At 39.0% G+C, this 16,951-nt stretch overlaps 1 protein-coding gene across 1 annotated transcript in view; it reads left to right on the forward strand.

The window, feature by feature from the left end:
- The first annotated feature begins 7,766 nt into the window (after window positions 1-7,766).
- Window positions 7,767-16,951, forward strand: part of PFKFB4 (6-phosphofructo-2-kinase/fructose-2,6-biphosphatase 4) — a 39,463-nt gene continuing 30,278 nt past the window's right edge. The window contains exon 1 of the mRNA XM_015822338.1: window positions 7,767-7,873. Within this exon, the coding sequence (XP_015677824.1) occupies window positions 7,767-7,873 (107 nt within the window). The remainder of the gene's footprint in view (window positions 7,874-16,951) is intronic.

Below are 16,951 nucleotides of genomic sequence, written 5' to 3' on the forward strand. Positions count from 1 at the left end.
CGGACCTGGCGTTGCATAGCATCAGCCGATGATCCCGGGCCCGAGGATCTAAAGTCCCTGGAAGCCGAGTAGAGCCCTGAGGATCGGAGCATCCACAAGCTTGTAAGCAGCGTGTGCGTGCTCCCAAAACCCGATATGGTCCTCTGCTCCCGCCATATCTGCCCCTCCCACTGACCGTACCAATCACACCACCCTCTATTAACCCCCCAGTCTCCTCCCTTACCACTCCGCACCCCCCAGACTGGACTGGCCTTGGCCTCAGAGAGGGCTCCACCAAGTCCCCTCGGGCCAACCCCGAACCCCCTAAAAACCCGAACCCCTTAAAAATTTACTAAAACACCCCTGGATATAGTTTAATTTCTTTTTAGCTTCTTATCTCATGCTTTTAATTTATTTTACTTATTGTCTTTTGTAGTTTGGCCATGAGGGAAAAGAAATTCTACCATAACAAGAACAATATTGACAGTTTTTAAGATACTTGGAACATGAAATTGTTCACATTTCTCTAGAGATATGAAAGCTAAAAAAAACCCAACTCAGAACAATTAAGACAAATTGTCAGAACCTTATGTTCTGTGTGCATGGGATTTCTTATTCTTTTCGGGTTCTGCCATTCTTCTGTGGGGGGAGGGGGAAGCTTGAGGTGCCAATGTGTATTTGCTTTGCCCTGTCTCTTGCTCTATCCTCTTTGATGTGTCTCTAACGGGGTGAGAATGGAACGTGCCTCCGGCTACCTACCTTATCTCCGAGCGCAGAAGAAATGGCGCAGACACTTAATAGCCTTGAAAGTGGTGCCTTATTACTCTGTTCCCATGGCATTTTCACCTGTGCAGATTGGCCTGTTTGAACCGTCCGGATGGTCACTTGGAGAGGGTTACTATGGACACTTTTAATTACTAGATTCGCACGGGAAACCCTCAGATCCTGCCTTCTATTCCTGCTGTCAATAGCTCCCAATAAAAGTTCCTTTTGAAATAATGCCATTTCAAGAGTTCTGCTTTCTTGGGAGAACTGATTGAGGCGGGTCATTTCACAAATATTTTTCCTTAGGTTCTTTTTTTTTTCTAAAAAATTAGAAACAAAATAGAAGGATACATAAAAAAATGAAATATTTTATTCTGGAATAATGTAGTAATAGGAGGTGCTCTTGCGATGCTAACTTTATACATTAAAATGTTCAATTAACTTGGAAGACTTTTGTCTAGATTATCTTCTATACAGAGCATATCCGTGCAGTGCAATTCTAAAATGCAGAAACATGACGTAATTCTGCTCCTAAGGGCAGTATCTGTTTTCACTAAAGAAAGGAACACTCAGTGCCTGATTTGCTTGTGGGATTTTTGTTACTGACTTTTTATGTACAGGTCAGTGAATTTGCTCCTAACTAGCTCTCAAAAGACATAACTGTTTTATTATGATATTGATGGTTTTTTCTTCTTTTTTCAGTTATTTTTTCCAAGTTCTAAAACTGACAAAACTGAGCTTGTGTTTCCTATAATTCTGCATCTTACATTTCAGTTTCAATTTCAAGAAATTAAAATAATTTCAAAGCAATTCCATTAATATCATTATTGTCTAAATTAAACTTTTACATTTAATAAATACACAAATATATTATTTTCTAACAATCTGTAATTGATCTCTATTATTACGTGTTTGCATTTGGGGTATTTAAAATGTCAAAATATTTTTATATTTTAAAGTTTTGACTTTGTTTACCACTGGTAAGATTGGCTTGCCTACCAAGGTTGGGCCAAGGGAATAAAGAGCTGAAACTTTTAGCCACATTCTTTTGAACTGTATGATTAGCAGGTTGCAGTATAGAAATCAATGACCAGAAAAGCAGCACAAATTTGAGAGCCCTAGGTTGTCTTTTCAGAGATACTTCTTTACCTAAACAGAAACAGAATGACCATGGGAGCTGTGGGAGTAGAAGTGACTTTCGACTTCCTGTTGGCTTCCCCATTGAGCTTCCTTGTAGGAATCTGACAGGGAGCATTGGAAATCTCCTTCCCTTCCCCTCCCTCACTTTATCTCCATGAGAACTAAGGAGAGTGCAGTTTGAGATGCTTTCTTAAATTAAATCTCTGCCTCAGATTTCTCTTATCTGACCATTGCCTATTTGCAGTTCTTCCCAGTTTCTCAAAGTTCTTCCTTCTGCCCATTACAATATGATTTAATGTTGCCAAAGCCTTCCGCTTCACATGGGGTCAAACTAGCCCATCTGCCAAAACTGGGCAAAACTGCCATGGCATCCACTCCAATTACAGACTCCAAAGTCATAAACTTACTGCTTTAGGGAAAGTGCCACTCTATTCAGATTTAAAACTAGACCCAAAAGTCTGTTGGTTCCTGAATTAGCAGCAGTTTCTTCAATTCAACTTCAATTGTTTTGTCCCAACCAGACCTCCAGACAATAGATCAAGATTTCTACAGCATCTCTGGTTCTTTCTGGGCTACAGATGTGCAGCTCAGTATATTGATCACCTTTCCCAGAATTCTCATGTATATGTTAAAGAGTAGGGAAGAAGATTGATACTTCATGGAATTTCACAAGGGAACACTGCTGAGTTGACCGATCATTTTCCCATACGCTGTTTGCTTAGGGAGGAGTGGAACCATAGTAAAACAATGCCTCCGGCTCTCATAGATCTTAACAAAAGTGATCCACCAGAATGACCTCTCTTATTCCTATGGTATTGGCTTCAGTATGAGATCTTACCAATGCTTAGTCAAGATAACGTTTTGTGTTTCTCCACTGGTGCTCTAGATCAGAGTTCCCAAACCTTTTCAAGGTTTGCGGACTGGTGAAGGGAGGAGGATGGTTCCACCTGTGCTTGCCTACCACTTTCACAGCCCATTTCTGAAAGGCTCAAAGCCCAATAGTGGGCTGCGGCCCGAGGGTTGGGGACCCCTGGTCTAGATGTTGCTACCATTATTTTATTTCCTCAAGTTCCTTGGTGAATCAAGGAGTAAATTTATATAATTCATACAAAACAAGAATTTTCTACAATTCATTGTATTATATAAGGCGGTATATAGTGGAACAGAAAACTACAGTTTAAAAATAATAGCTTTATTTATTATTGCTCAGCCTCTTCTGCCTTGTATTTTGTTTCTCTAGTAAGTCACCTTTTTTTAGCCTCCGCAGTTTTGCCTTCTGGCAAAGAGATGTTTTCTACTAGTCATTCTCACAATTATAGTCATTGTGTAAGAACATCCATAACACTTTTTTACCCTGTCTCTGGTAGTCCAAAAGAGCAGTGGTTTTAAATACTGTATTAATAAACATCAAAAGAATCCATGAAAGGATTCTGTTGTAATCTCTATTTATTTAATTTTAACATTAAAATGTTAGCACATTACAACTTTATGTCCATTTATATTATTTGTGCCTTTCAAAGCCCTATAATATACATGCACTGGCGAAACCCTTTATGTATTAAGACAGTTTAGTATTTGCTGTTAGCTAGATAATAATATAGAAATTAGAAGGTCTGTGCACACTTTCCTAATCAAAGTACTGGTAATAATATTATCCATTCAATCCTGTCTGACTTTTGGTGATTCTAATGTCCAGGTCTCTCTACACCTTCTAATCTTGCACTACTTCTTTGAGTTGTTCTATACCTTTGCTGGCGTCCGCTTTGAGTGTCCAGCCACTGTGTCCTTTGGTTTTCTTTTACTGCTAACTCTTCCAAATATAATTGCTTTCTCTAGTGAGTTCCCCTGATGACATGGCCAAAATAAGTGAGACGCAGTTTTGTACTTTTTCCTTCCAGTGACACCTCTGCTTTCCAGTACTTGCTTATCAGTCACATTTACATCAACAGTAACTATGAGACTTCTAGTATTCAGTGACCCTCAGGATCATTTTTGTATGTAGCACTTAAGAATCCATAAGAGGAATCCATTGATAGACTTTTATTTTGAAAAATGAAGAATCAATTATTTTGCTACCTTAGTTGAGTGTTTGAGGCTGATTAAATTAAAATAGTGATGAAGCATTTATTGTAGTGATTAAATAATGAGATAACTGTTATGTCTCTTAAGACTGCGGTAGCATTTGTTCAAACTCCTGGCATTTATTTTACATTAATTCCTGGAAGAATTCCAAATGGACTCTTTCCTATTTGGGAACTGACAGAGGACTAGATATATAAATGCTACTCCCCCAACACCAGTTTTTCTTCCTATGTTAATTGAACAAATTAACAAATTCAGCAGATACCAAGATTATTGCAGCTTCTAGAGAAGGTAAGAGCAACTGATAAGGAAGAGGTCATTAATACCAGATACAAGAAAAATTATTTATAGTATCCACATTTCTGATTTCCGACATTAGTTATGAAATGATGTTTAGCATATGTTTCATTTAGAATGTTCACTTAATAATTACAGTATGATAGAATGATTCTTAATATGATTATGATATAATAAAACAGTAAATGTGCATACAATTACTCATTTTAAAAATTTAATAACATTTCACAATATATTTGTTTTAATGAGTTACTGTGCAAATTTGTTACAGCTTCTTACATTCTTTAATTCTGTAAAGGCTTTAAATAGGAAGATACACTTCTAAGTAAACAAGTGATTTTATTACTTAGCCACTGTAGGTAATATAAATTCAGTTTTTATCTGTTCATCTTCTGAATGATCTGTATTATTTCTTTGTAAAACTATGAATTAATAATCACAACAGTAAATGTACATTTTATTTAAAACAGTAAATATTGTTTAAATGGTCCTCTTTCCAGCTTTCAAATCTGTTATGAATGTAAAAGTAAAATGATGATAACTCAGGACATATGAATGTAATAGATCCATTAATTTTATGAGATTATAAGATTAGTGTTATTAATGACTTTGCCTAGTAATTTATTCATATTGTTTATTCTGGGTTTGAATAAGCAATTGGACGTGATGGCCTCTTCAAACTCTGTGATGCTACCAGAAAACAATATTTATTGTATTTTATTGAGTTTTGCAGTATTTGTATCCTGGGCACTTCATTAATTCTGGGCAGTTCAGAGCAGTTATTTAAGATAGTTCTTCCCTAGGAGAAAGAGCAGACGGGAAAGAATTAAAAAGAACACCCTAAATACTTGCATAATACCTGGCTTTTTCACCTTGCAAACATAAGAAGCCATACTTCTAAACATGCTAAAGCAGGGGTCCCCACCTCTGGTCCATGGACCAGTACCGGGCTGCGGCATGCCGGCAACTGGCCTGCACAAACAAGCAAAGCCCCATCTGTGGGATACAGGCAGCACACAGAACCACGGAAAAACCTCTCTCCACAGAACCGGTCCCTGATGCCCAAAAGGTTGGGGACCTCTGTGCTAGAGCCAGGAATACAACAATTATTAAATTGCCTGGAAAATAAATTATTGCATTTATTGACCCCCATCTGGATATATTAACTATTTTTTCACACAGAAACATGCATGTGGCTATGTATCCCATTAGAAGAAAAACAAAAACAAAATGAACAGATATACAAAAACTAGGATGGGGTTGGATAAGAAACGACTATACTGGGAAGTATGAGATATAAGGAAAGATGTTATAACAGAAAGTAAATAGAAGAGATAGACTCCATTTAGGTAGTGTAAAATGTTTAAGTTGAACCACTCAAGCAGCAGAGATCCCTTCCCAAATTGGCTGGTGACAACTGAAATTATATTCAAAACTCTCAGTACTATCAATGTTAGCAGATATAGCTTCCTGTCCATTTGTTCTTTTTCAGCATTAAACTCTCCTCTCATTCAGTTTGGGGAAGAATCTGTCTTCCTACTAGCTTGGCAAAATACTAATTTTTAAAAATTAAAGTTACATTTGAAACTGATTTCTTTACAATTATATTCATGCAGAGGTGGGAGTGGGTAAGGTTAGTATACATTATGGCATAGAGAGAGAGAGCTAGGTTGATGTAGTAATTAAGGCACCAGGCTAGAAAGCTTTGAGACTGTGAGTTCAAGTCTGTCTTAGCCATGATAGCCACCTGGGTGACCTTGGGACAGTTATTCTGTCTCAGCCCAGCCCACTTCACAGGATGGTTTTTGTTGAGAGAATAGGAGGAAGGTGTGTTGGATATGCTTGCCACATTGAGTTACTTGTAAAAATAATAAAGGCAGGATACAGTAAATAAAGTAAAAAAAAATATATATAATAAAAAATAAAAGATGTACCACTGTAGTTTCTAATCTGTATTTGCCTTCTGCTGATCCTGAAAATCATTTGCATGGGAATCTACCAGAGAATCCTAGGACTCTGGGCTAGCCTGGGATGTTTAAAAAGAAACCCTGAAAGAAAGCAATTACATACTTTTTCCATGTTGCTGCTAATAAAAAATTACCACAGGTTTAGCTCAACTTGAGAGATTCTTTACAGAGAATGTGGATGTGCAATCTTTCCGAATCAGGATCAGAGCAAACATCCATGAGTTAAAACCCTTCTATCCTGCATGGTGGTGTCTCAATCTACTTTGAGATGAAAAATGAAAGATGTATGGTTTTGCCATTGCCCATCTCTTTTCCCTCTGAACTGCTAACAGTCCTACTCTAATAAAATATAAGAAACCAACATGAAAGAAGACAGAATCTTTGGCAAGATAAGCTTCTAACCTTGGGACTTTCTGATCATCTGTCATCAAAGTACTAATGAGGACTGATCCTGCTTAGCTTTTTTAAGATCTAATCAGTGTTTCTCAACCTTGACAATTTTAAGGCATGTGGACTTCAACTCCCAGAATTCCACAGCCAGCATTGCTGGCTGTGGAATTCTGGGAGTTGAAGTCCACATGCCTTAAAATTGTCAAGGTTGAGAAACACTGATCTAAATGATGCTGCCTCTTGCTATGATTATGCACATACTGTATTTTAAGGGAATGTCTTGGATTTGAAGTGGTTTAATAATGCTAATGAGTGTGTGCTTCTGGTTTGTTGCTAAACTTTTCAAATACATTTCTAAGCTTCCCTCAACACTACAACTCCCAGAGATCTTGGGGTTAATAAGATGAATCTGTCCATGTTTCATTTTGAACTACTGCATAATACACTAAATGTATCCAGAACATATTGAAACCTTGTCTTAGAGAATGAAAAAGAAACAGCAGGGACTTAATTATGGCTGCAATCTTAGGCATCTAAAAGGTTTTTCAGACGAATAGCCTTTTCCATTTTTTTTTTTTTTAAATCTGAAAGACACTTAGATGGGCTGTGGTTTAGGGAACCGTATGACATATTGTTTCGTTTTCAAGACGAGAGATGACTGTTTTTGATCCGCTGTTACCTGCACGTCAGTTGAGTTAAACACCTGGAGGCTTACTTCAGAGTAAATCCGCAAAGGTGGCGGATGGCATCTTTTGCTTTCATAAAACAGAACCTGCATCTGAAGCCCTTCGTTTTGCTACCCAGCTGGCGGGGCAAACAAAGCCTTCGTTTCTGTCCTGTTCACGCCACTTTTCGCGGCTCTCCTTTGTCTCCGTGAAGGGCTCAGGGGGCGGGGCCGGGCGGGGCGAGTCCCTCAGCCTCGAGCTCCGCAACCTGTTCTCCGCGCTGGCCTGAGGAGGTGGGGCTTTGCTGCAGACCCCGCCCCCGTGATGGCCTTGCCAGCCCCTGCCCGTCGCCGAGGGAGACCGGGCACAAGCCGGCTAGCTGGCTGCCTGGCTGGCTGGCTGAGGCGCACCTTCTTGGGCGTTCGCGCTTTGCAGTCGTAGCCGACGGGACTGCAGCAGAGCTCCAGCCCCATAGGCGAGAATGGCGGCTTCGCCGGCTCGAGAGCTCGCGCAAAACCCCTTGCAGAAGATCTGGGTGCCCTACACCAATGGGCTTCCGGCGAAACACAGCGCGCAACGCGGCGGTGAGTGGCGGGTCGAAGACTTGAGCTGAGATGGAAAGGGGAGGATAGGAGAGTCGGGGCGCTGGAGTTGCAGCACCCCGGTGCGGATGTTGGGTGAAAAGTATGAGGAAGCGGGACTTGGAAGCGGAGGCCTGGCGGAAATTCATTCCCCTCCCTCCCCGCTCCCAGGAAAAAGACATGCCAGTTTTTGCGTTGGATGGCCCTATGGATTGAGGGAGTTGCTTTCCTCCTTGCAGTCAAAGCCTGTTGTAAGGCGGAGTCCCCTCGGGTTTTGAGAGGAGACAGCTCCAGAGGAATGAAGTGATGACCCGGGTGCCAGTTTTGGTTGGCCTAATGATTTTGCAGCACCTGCTAGCTATGAGACTAGCTCAGGTATGGCATGGTATGCGTGGCACCTTCAGAAGGCTGTTGCGCAATATTGAGAGTTGTAAAAGCCAATTTGAAAAGAACTACAGGTGGTTTCTTGACATCACAACCATTGATTGCAATGATATTCAGGAAATTCCAGCTCTTTCCTTTTGTACTTAAGCCACTACTGCAATACAGTGCATGCAAAGTTTTCTCCCCCACACATTGTATATTCCCAGTGAAATGATGATGTTAATAAAAAACCCACGTGGGTAATAAAATGTATGTTGATGTGCCAATAATTTCATCTTTAACAGCAGTTTTATAATATTAAAATTACCAGTATAACAGTTCATCGAGTGATGCACATAGTATCTTGGATGACAAATGTATTATTAATATTAAATAATAGTGAAACCTTTCTTTACCTAACTGAATTTATGAGAGTTCAAGTAAAGATTTTGGGAAACTTTACAACATGAGCTAGTGTGATCCCTGAGGCTGAGAACAATTTTACCTGGCACTATACTTAATATTGCTAACCTTTGCATATTAACCAGAATTAAAGGTCAAATAGAACTAAGTAGGATGTAGTTTTGAATGTGAATGGAATAGAATAGCATTGGTAAAGGTGCTTCTAGAAAATATTGGGCAGAAAGGGAGAAACAATTATTTTTTGAATTATAAAAGGGAAAAGTAGGGGAGAAAGCAGGGTGGATAATAATCCATTTTTTAAAAAAATAAAAAAACGGATTTTTTAAATTTAAATTGGATGTTTTTGATTTTTATCAAATTTATTTTAATAAAATGATTTTGGAGTAAAAACCTAAATATAGTTTTCTATTTAAAATACATTAATAATTTAGTTCATTCAGCATGAAATGGAGCTTAGTTATGTAGCATGAGGCTGTATATTCTGTAATTACATTTTTGGTAAACTCATTCAATGAATCCAAGCTCTGCAATATGAGATAACATGTACTGCATTGATGCATTGACACAATTTCACAGTAACCATGAGATAAATCATAAAGCAAAGTTCAGGAATATTTCTTTATCCCATTGTTTTACAAATCTACGTATGTACATTACAAACTGTATGATTGTTTGAAGAGAAATGCGTCTGTACCAGGCTCTTAAGTGTTTTAGTTAAATAAAAGAATTTGAATAGTTTTCCAACTATATGTGATTAACCTATTAACCTAGAATCGGTTCTGATATCGCTATTTTACTAACCTAACAGCTTATTATTCTAAATAGGAAACCTTCATTTTGTTTGCAAATAATATTAAAGATTCTGACTACCAGCAAAAATGAATCCTTACATTTAAAGAGCACCTGTCATTTCAGATCCATCATGGCAGTGCCTGTTAGTGGGCATCCACTCACCTGCTGCCCGCCACGTCCCTCACCTTGTTGTGTCACTGCTGCATCAGCAGCCTTCCCATTAAAGTGAATGGGACTGTCGGTGAGTCAACAGCGAGTCAGAGGAGGAGCCGCTGTGGGACAGAGATGACAGTTGCTCTTTAAAAATTATGATTTACTAGTAAATTTAAATCATTTAAATCGTAATTTAAATCGACTTGATTTAAATCAAATCTATCCTGGCAGAAAGAAAGTTGTAGAGAGGGATGCTTGTTTGTTCAACTATAAACTATGAGATTCATTCACTTAAAAACAGAAAAAGGCAGAAAGCTGGAACAACATCTGAAGATGTGGCACTCATGGGATAACCATAATCAACATTGGGAGATCAGAAATTGAATGTGTTTCAGACTGTCTTTTTACAAGGTGTGATTTGTATTAGCAGAGATAAATCATCTTTTTGATGGCAGAATGAAGGTTGTTGTCAAAGGTCCCAAGCCCAGACTTGAATCCAACAGAAACACAGTCACTCTGGGTCCAAGGAAAACTTGGTTTATTCAGGCTGGAAAAGTAAAGGCACACTTTGGCTTGTGAAGTGTTAACCAGCAATCGCAAAATAAAGTCTGCGCTGGGAGCTACTGCCTCCCAGCGCGCCCTAAATAGATGGATATTGTGCCCCGCCTGGACCCGTCCCTGCCCGACTAACCACCATCTGGAGCGACGATTAGGAGCAAGCAAGCAATCATCCCACAGCAGCGAGGCTCTTCTTTTAGCAATCAGCCTATCCAGGACTTAGTCATGCAGTTTACAAGCCTGGAAGCAAGGAAAGGAAGGACCAAGAGCAGACTCAAAAGCCCCCGCCATTTTCTCCTCCGATCAGCTGTTCTGTAACCCGCTGAACAGCTGAGCTGGCAAAACAGGAAGTTCTGGCCGATCCCCATTGTCCTGTATGTTGGCTAGGTGGCAGCCAGCTCCCGGGCCTCCAAAGGGCTACCGCTGCCTAGCCGAGTCCCCAGCATGCCGCTGAAAGCTGTCGCCGTTGCTTCTGGCAGCTGCAGTTGCTCTGTCCACCAACGGAACCCCCCAGTTAGTGTCAAACCCCGCAGGGGCTTGAGAGTTGTGCATGCTAGGAAGATCATAGAAAAGTTCAGCAGACCTTCTGTGGAAGTGGACTGTAATCTCAAAGAAGAGAAGCTGGCTTTTGATCTACTGTTCTATGTCCATGCAGCAGGAAGAGCTGGAAGAAATATACATAGAGTTGAGCGGGCATGGTGTCTCAGTTAAGAGCTTTAGCAACTGAATATATATGCTTTAATTATGGTAGGGAATATGTATTGGTGCCTACAGACAGCCTTTGAGTACTGTATAAAAATAGTGTTGCCATTTGCATCTAAGTTGTCAATATAGGATGGAGCTGCTTGAATCAATACCTACAAGCATATTTCAGTGTACTGTGTGCTGATAAAAAGATGTCATCATGTGTCAAAAAATAATTTTGGTTGCTCTGTGCAGACTGAGTCTACATCTGAATGGTTATGCAAGCAGCTTGTTAGGATTTTTAAGTTCTTGACTTGGTAGTTCTCTTTTTTATAAAAACAATAAATCCATGAGCAGCTCTCTGCTTTGGGTTTTGTTCTGTACCAGATATTTCAGATACTGAAATATATCCTAAAGAATTTTTTTCCCTGTAAAATCTTTACCAGTAGTAAAATGCCTGTTTTGCCCCATAGTTACTTCATTCAAGATATATTGCATCCAAAGGTGAAGTATTATGCAATGTTTGCGTAGTCATGGGACTCTGTAGCATTAAATTGCCTCCACTTAGATAATGTTATCTTAGATCACAATTATAGAGAGCATCTTTAGTTTCACAAAGCCTTTTCCCCCAAAAATAGAAATTATATTCTTTCATATTTTTTCACTATATTAGTTCAGTGACTTTCAGTGATCCTTTGTTGGATACATTGTTAAAATAGGAGCAGGTGCTATGAAGTATCAAGCCATGTGCTCCCCCTTCCTTTTGATAACCCTAATCTCTCCCCAATTGAGGAAGTTTTTTTCTGATGGAGGAAGTAGCATTTTATTAAGGTATCATTGTCTAGATCAGGGGTGTCAAACTGCCGGTCCACGGGCTGGATGCATCACACCAAAACAGCGCCCACCCCATTGCCGGCAATGGGAAAAAAGTGATACGTTGCGACACGTCACGTGACGTCGCGAGTTTGACACCCATGGTTTAGATTGCACAACAATGCAAAGGGATAACTTAAATTTTGTCTTAATTAAAATTTCTACTTTCAAGTAGGATTCTAGTTTGAAGTCTAATACATTAAATGTGTATAAAGGCTATCTTTTACTGGTCTGAAAATAGTGATACTCCTAAATGATTTGAATTAATATCACCTGGTACTTGGCTATAACTCTGAATGTTATTTGGACTTTATAGTTTCATGAGACAGGAACAAACTATAGTTTACCATTAGAGGAATAATCATTGCAGGTATGAAGAGTAGATAGATGAATAGTAGATTCCATGTTTTTGATAGACCTTAACTTAATATTTTATTTGTACAGAATATTTAACCATGGTTAAGTTTATAATGATTTATTTGATGTTGGATTGTTTTAAACAAACCTAATGCTCATTGGCTATCTAATTTGGGACAAAATGATATGTTCCAAAACTTATTAATCTCCTGTAAAATAAAAAAAAATCATTTGGCATCCCAAAGGTGCTTTTCAAAAGGCATCTTTCTTTGTTTTTTTTCTTTGAAAATGTTTTGCTTCTCATCCAAGAAGCCTTTTCAGTTCTGGTTGAATGGTGGGGAATGGAAGGGTTTATATTTTTAGCAGTCCTTACCCCTCTGAAGGTCCGTTATTAGCTCAGAGTACCCCATCTTGGGGACAACCATGACCTGGATGATTGAGAATTTCCATAGACATTCAATCATTTGGCAGTTGTTAAAAGTGCTGATAAAGTTAAAGTAATAGGGCTATACCAGTGATGGCGAACCTTTTAGAGACTGAGTGCTGAAACTGCAACCCAAAACCCACTTATGTATCGTCGAGTGCCGGGTGGGTGTGGCCCATTGGGTGGGTGTGGCCCATTGGGTGGGCGTGGCTGTGGTGGTAACGGCAGACTGGGTGGGACTAAAAAGTTCAATCAATCAATTCCAACTTTGCAAGATCTTTTTTTCCCCCGCGAAAAGTAGAAATTGACTGATTGAACCTTTTTTTTTTTTGCACATGGCGGTGGAGGCCTAAAGTGAAAAGTTTTTGTAAAACCCAGCTGAAGGCCTAGGATTAGGGTGACGGCGTGCATGCCCACAGAGAGGGCTCTGAGTGCCGCCTCTGGCACCTGTGCCATAGGTTCTCCACCACTGGGCTATACTATGACCATAATGCCTGCTGTAGTTAAATACTCTAGTTACTGTATTATGTATTATATACTAACTGGAATTTCATTTTTGCCACATGCATATTCAGTGCATTTCAAAATCTAAAGAGGATAGCAGGGATGGTTTACTGTTGTAAACCATTCTCAATCCAAATACGAGGGCAATTCAGAAATAAACTTCCGTTTTGTTATCAATGACAGACACTCGCAGATACAGAATTTGCATTATACTTGTAATAGAAAACTATACCATTACATTACTTTTCGACATAATTGCCATTCAAATTGCGGCATTTGTCATAACGTCTTATAAGGTTTGAAATTCCTTTTGCAAAAAAATCTTCCTTCTGGGAATGAAGCCACCCTGTAACAGAATCGTGAAGCACATTGTCATCGTTGAAAGGATGCGACTCAAGCCACTGTTTCATTTAAAAAACTGGTTCATTTTCAGTTGGTTTAGCACACAAGTCAACTGCAACACAACCTTCTCCTTCCGCTCCTCACTGCCTACTGAACTACTGTGCTCGGCGCCATAGGACGAGCGTCGCTATCACTGCCTATTTCTCGTGCATGCTTAAATGGAAGTTTATTTCCAAATTGCAGCAGAGGTGGAGTATGCCTATTCTAGCACCTGGACATACCCATAAAATCCTAAGAAGAACACCTGCAGAATTGTACTAGTAGGATATTTTGTGTTAGAAAGCACTGAAGAGAGTCAGCAGGGATACATTTCCTTTTATTATCTATAGCCAGAGGTCATGCCTCTGGGAAAATAAGGCAGGAAATAAGAGATGTGTTGCAATTTCCTTTTAGCTGCTGTGAAAGAAAAAGGAGTTTAGATAGATGAGCTGAATGTACTATCTTTATGACAAATTGACCTATTTGTTTATGCTGCTGTGGCATTTGTTTTACATGCAATAAATGTATACAATATAAGTGACATAGATGCATATTAATATGCATAGATGCATATTAATCTTTAAACATAATTGAAAATTTTTTAATTTTTAATTTATTACATTTTGCTGCCTTTCTCAAATGCATGACTCTGGGTAGTTAATTTTTTTTTTAAAAAAAATAGAGTTTATTTGGTGATATAGGATGTTCACAATATATCTATAACTAGGTATCAATTGTTATCATGCTTTTAAGTATGTATGTCTTAGTTTTAGTTTTTCGTTTTAGAAATAGGCAGCATAAAATGTGAACAAGTAAATAAAAAATACTGATTTTAGGAACACGTATAGGTACTTGTATGTATCATGTCCATTTCCATGTTTACTGTTTGTGAAATACTAATGAAACATGATCTTATTTATATATTCCTAAAACGCCTAGGACTGTAACCTTTAACTCGGCAAAATGGTGCATCATACAGCAACATTTTTTCAACCAAGGTACCTTAATTCAGAGGTCCCCAACTCCCGGAGTGGAGTGGTGCCGGTCTGCAGCATGCCAGAAACTGGGCCGTGCAAACAAGCAAAGCCCCATTCACTGGATAAAGGCAGCACACAAAACCATGCCCCCTCCGGTCCGTGGAAAAACCTCCAAGGAAATGGTGCCTGGTGCCCAAAAGGTTGTGGAAGCTTCTGCCTTAATGGGTTAACTTATAGCAGTGGTCCCCAACCTTTCTGTCCTGGTGACTCGGTGTGGGGGAGAGGGGATGGTTTTGTGCGAGCAGCAGGTTTGTGCATACATGCGCACAGATACACAGACTCACACACTCATAGTTCCATTTGCACGTGTGCCCGCCACTTGCGCAAATAGAGCTTCATGTGCATGCATGTGCACTGCTCGTACAGGTGGAGCTGCGTGCATGCTTCCCCACCACTTATGCAACCCAGTTCTGAATGGGCACCGGCCCAGGGGTTGGGGACCCCCGACTTATAGAATACGTTCAAAATCCTGGATCCATAGAAATGAAAATTGGCAAATTTTATAAAACATTTTATGATAAAATTACCACAAAGCATTTTATGACATAATACAAAATGCCATAAAACATTTCCTGTAGTTAATTCCTGATGCTTGACTGTGCTATACTGTTCATCGTGGGCTATTTTTGAGGCAAATATACATATCTCTGAATCTCTCTGAATTTTTTTTAAATTTTCAAGTATATTAGAAGCTCTGCCATTGTTGAAGACATTGAGGAATCTGTTAAGAAAATAGTAAGTTTAACAATAAAGTTACTATATAGTTTATAGTAAGTACAGTACAAATATGACATACAATGTAATTGAGTATTTTTTTTTAAAAAATTAAAACATAGACCATGCAGCAAGCTTTTTTTCCAATCCTAACTGTACTTTGAACATAAGATTTTTTAAAATTTAAAAACATTTTAATAAATGCCTATAGCCTGCTGATTGTCCTAAACATATCAAGATATAAATTCAGAAAATACCTAAGACATAACATAAATAAAAATAAACAATATTTATAATAACAGAGGTACAGATTTTTTACAAGAGACAGTAGGCAGAAAAATCTGAATGGAACGCCCTGAACTGAAGGATAAAAATCCAGGTCTTTGCTCAGGGCCAAAAGCCAGGCCTTGAGGAGAAGCGTGTTTCAAAAGCTGGGGTAGCCATGGCCCCGTGCAAGCATATCTCTCAACCTTCACTGCTAAGGAGATGCCACCTGCAGACCTCAATGTTGAGCAAAATATTAGGAAAAAAGCTCCTTTGAATCTTAAACATTTAAATTATTAAAGGTTATTATTAAAATGTTCAGGTTGTTCTATAGGTTAGCCAATAAATTTCTTTAGGATTAGTTTCGTGTCTGCAAAAGATGCTTGAGACAGCCTTCTACACCAGCCTCAAATGCTGAATCATTCAAGAGTCAACCCACGTAAGATAAAGTGCACTGCGGTAGTTAAGCCTGGAAGTTACCTAAGTACAGCGTTTGAATTATTTCTATCCAAGAAAAAATATTTGTTGATATTTGCAGAGAAGCATAGAGAAGCCACAAAATCAGATACGAAAATCACTGGAAACATTTACTAGAAAACAATCAAGGTATCTGTTGAATAAAGCAGATCAGCTCCCCTCTTAAAACAGATCTACAACCCTGCTTTCAAACAGCTTTCTAAATCTACAGAACCATCTTCTGCTTTTCTGAGCTGTTTTTTTCTCTGTTCACTTTGGGAAGGCTTCCACACTGGCACTCCCTTTCTTGCTCCAAGCTTTCTACCTTTCCTCTCCCGCCTCTATCCACTTGAGAAAGGAATGTGTCTCACTTATCAGGGAGATAATTATAGAGTAACGAAACTGGAGAAGACCTTGAGATGCATGCCAGCTGTGCCAGTTACCTGTACATCATGTCACCTGTGGATTGGCTGGATTTCAAATGGACATTATGACTTTGGTGGGAGGAGGAATATATATATTTAGGAATAGAGGCTTATCAAAATTTGTATGAAATAAATTTTGGAATACTTGTAAGCATTTCTTTAAAAGGTAATTCCTTTGTTTTATACACGGAATATTAATTTGTCTAAGTATCTTGATGTTAAGAGGAACTACTCAGTTGAGTTGAGGTACAAAGGCTACATATAAAAATAAAAAGTTTGGAAAAGCTGTGTCCTATTTATTTTAAGCACATTGTCAGCGTACAAAATATAAGAACAAAAAAGCCCTGCTGGATTAAGCTATAGTCCCATTTGGCCTCTCATTCTTTGTTACACACTGATCAACTGGATGTATTTGAGATGCTCATAAGCCCCCAGATAGAGAGCAATAACTGCTGAAGCTTCCCAGCAGCCAGTTTATAAAGCATGCTGCCCTATGATTCATCAGGACAGAGTAACACAGTCATCAATCAGACATTGATGGCTTCATGTTTTAAACACCTGTCCGATCTCTTTGAAGCTGCCCAAATTAACTATATTGCCACAACCAGAGGGAGCAAATCCCACAGTTTAGGTATGTGAAGAAATATTTCCTTTGGACAAATTTTACTTTCCCTGTA

The sequence above is a fragment of the Protobothrops mucrosquamatus genome, unplaced genomic scaffold (genome assembly GCF_001527695.2).
Source record: "Protobothrops mucrosquamatus isolate PMUCROS unplaced genomic scaffold, P.Mucros_1.0 scaffold1526, whole genome shotgun sequence".
In the NCBI taxonomy this organism is placed as follows: domain Eukaryota; kingdom Metazoa; phylum Chordata; class Lepidosauria; order Squamata; family Viperidae; genus Protobothrops; species Protobothrops mucrosquamatus.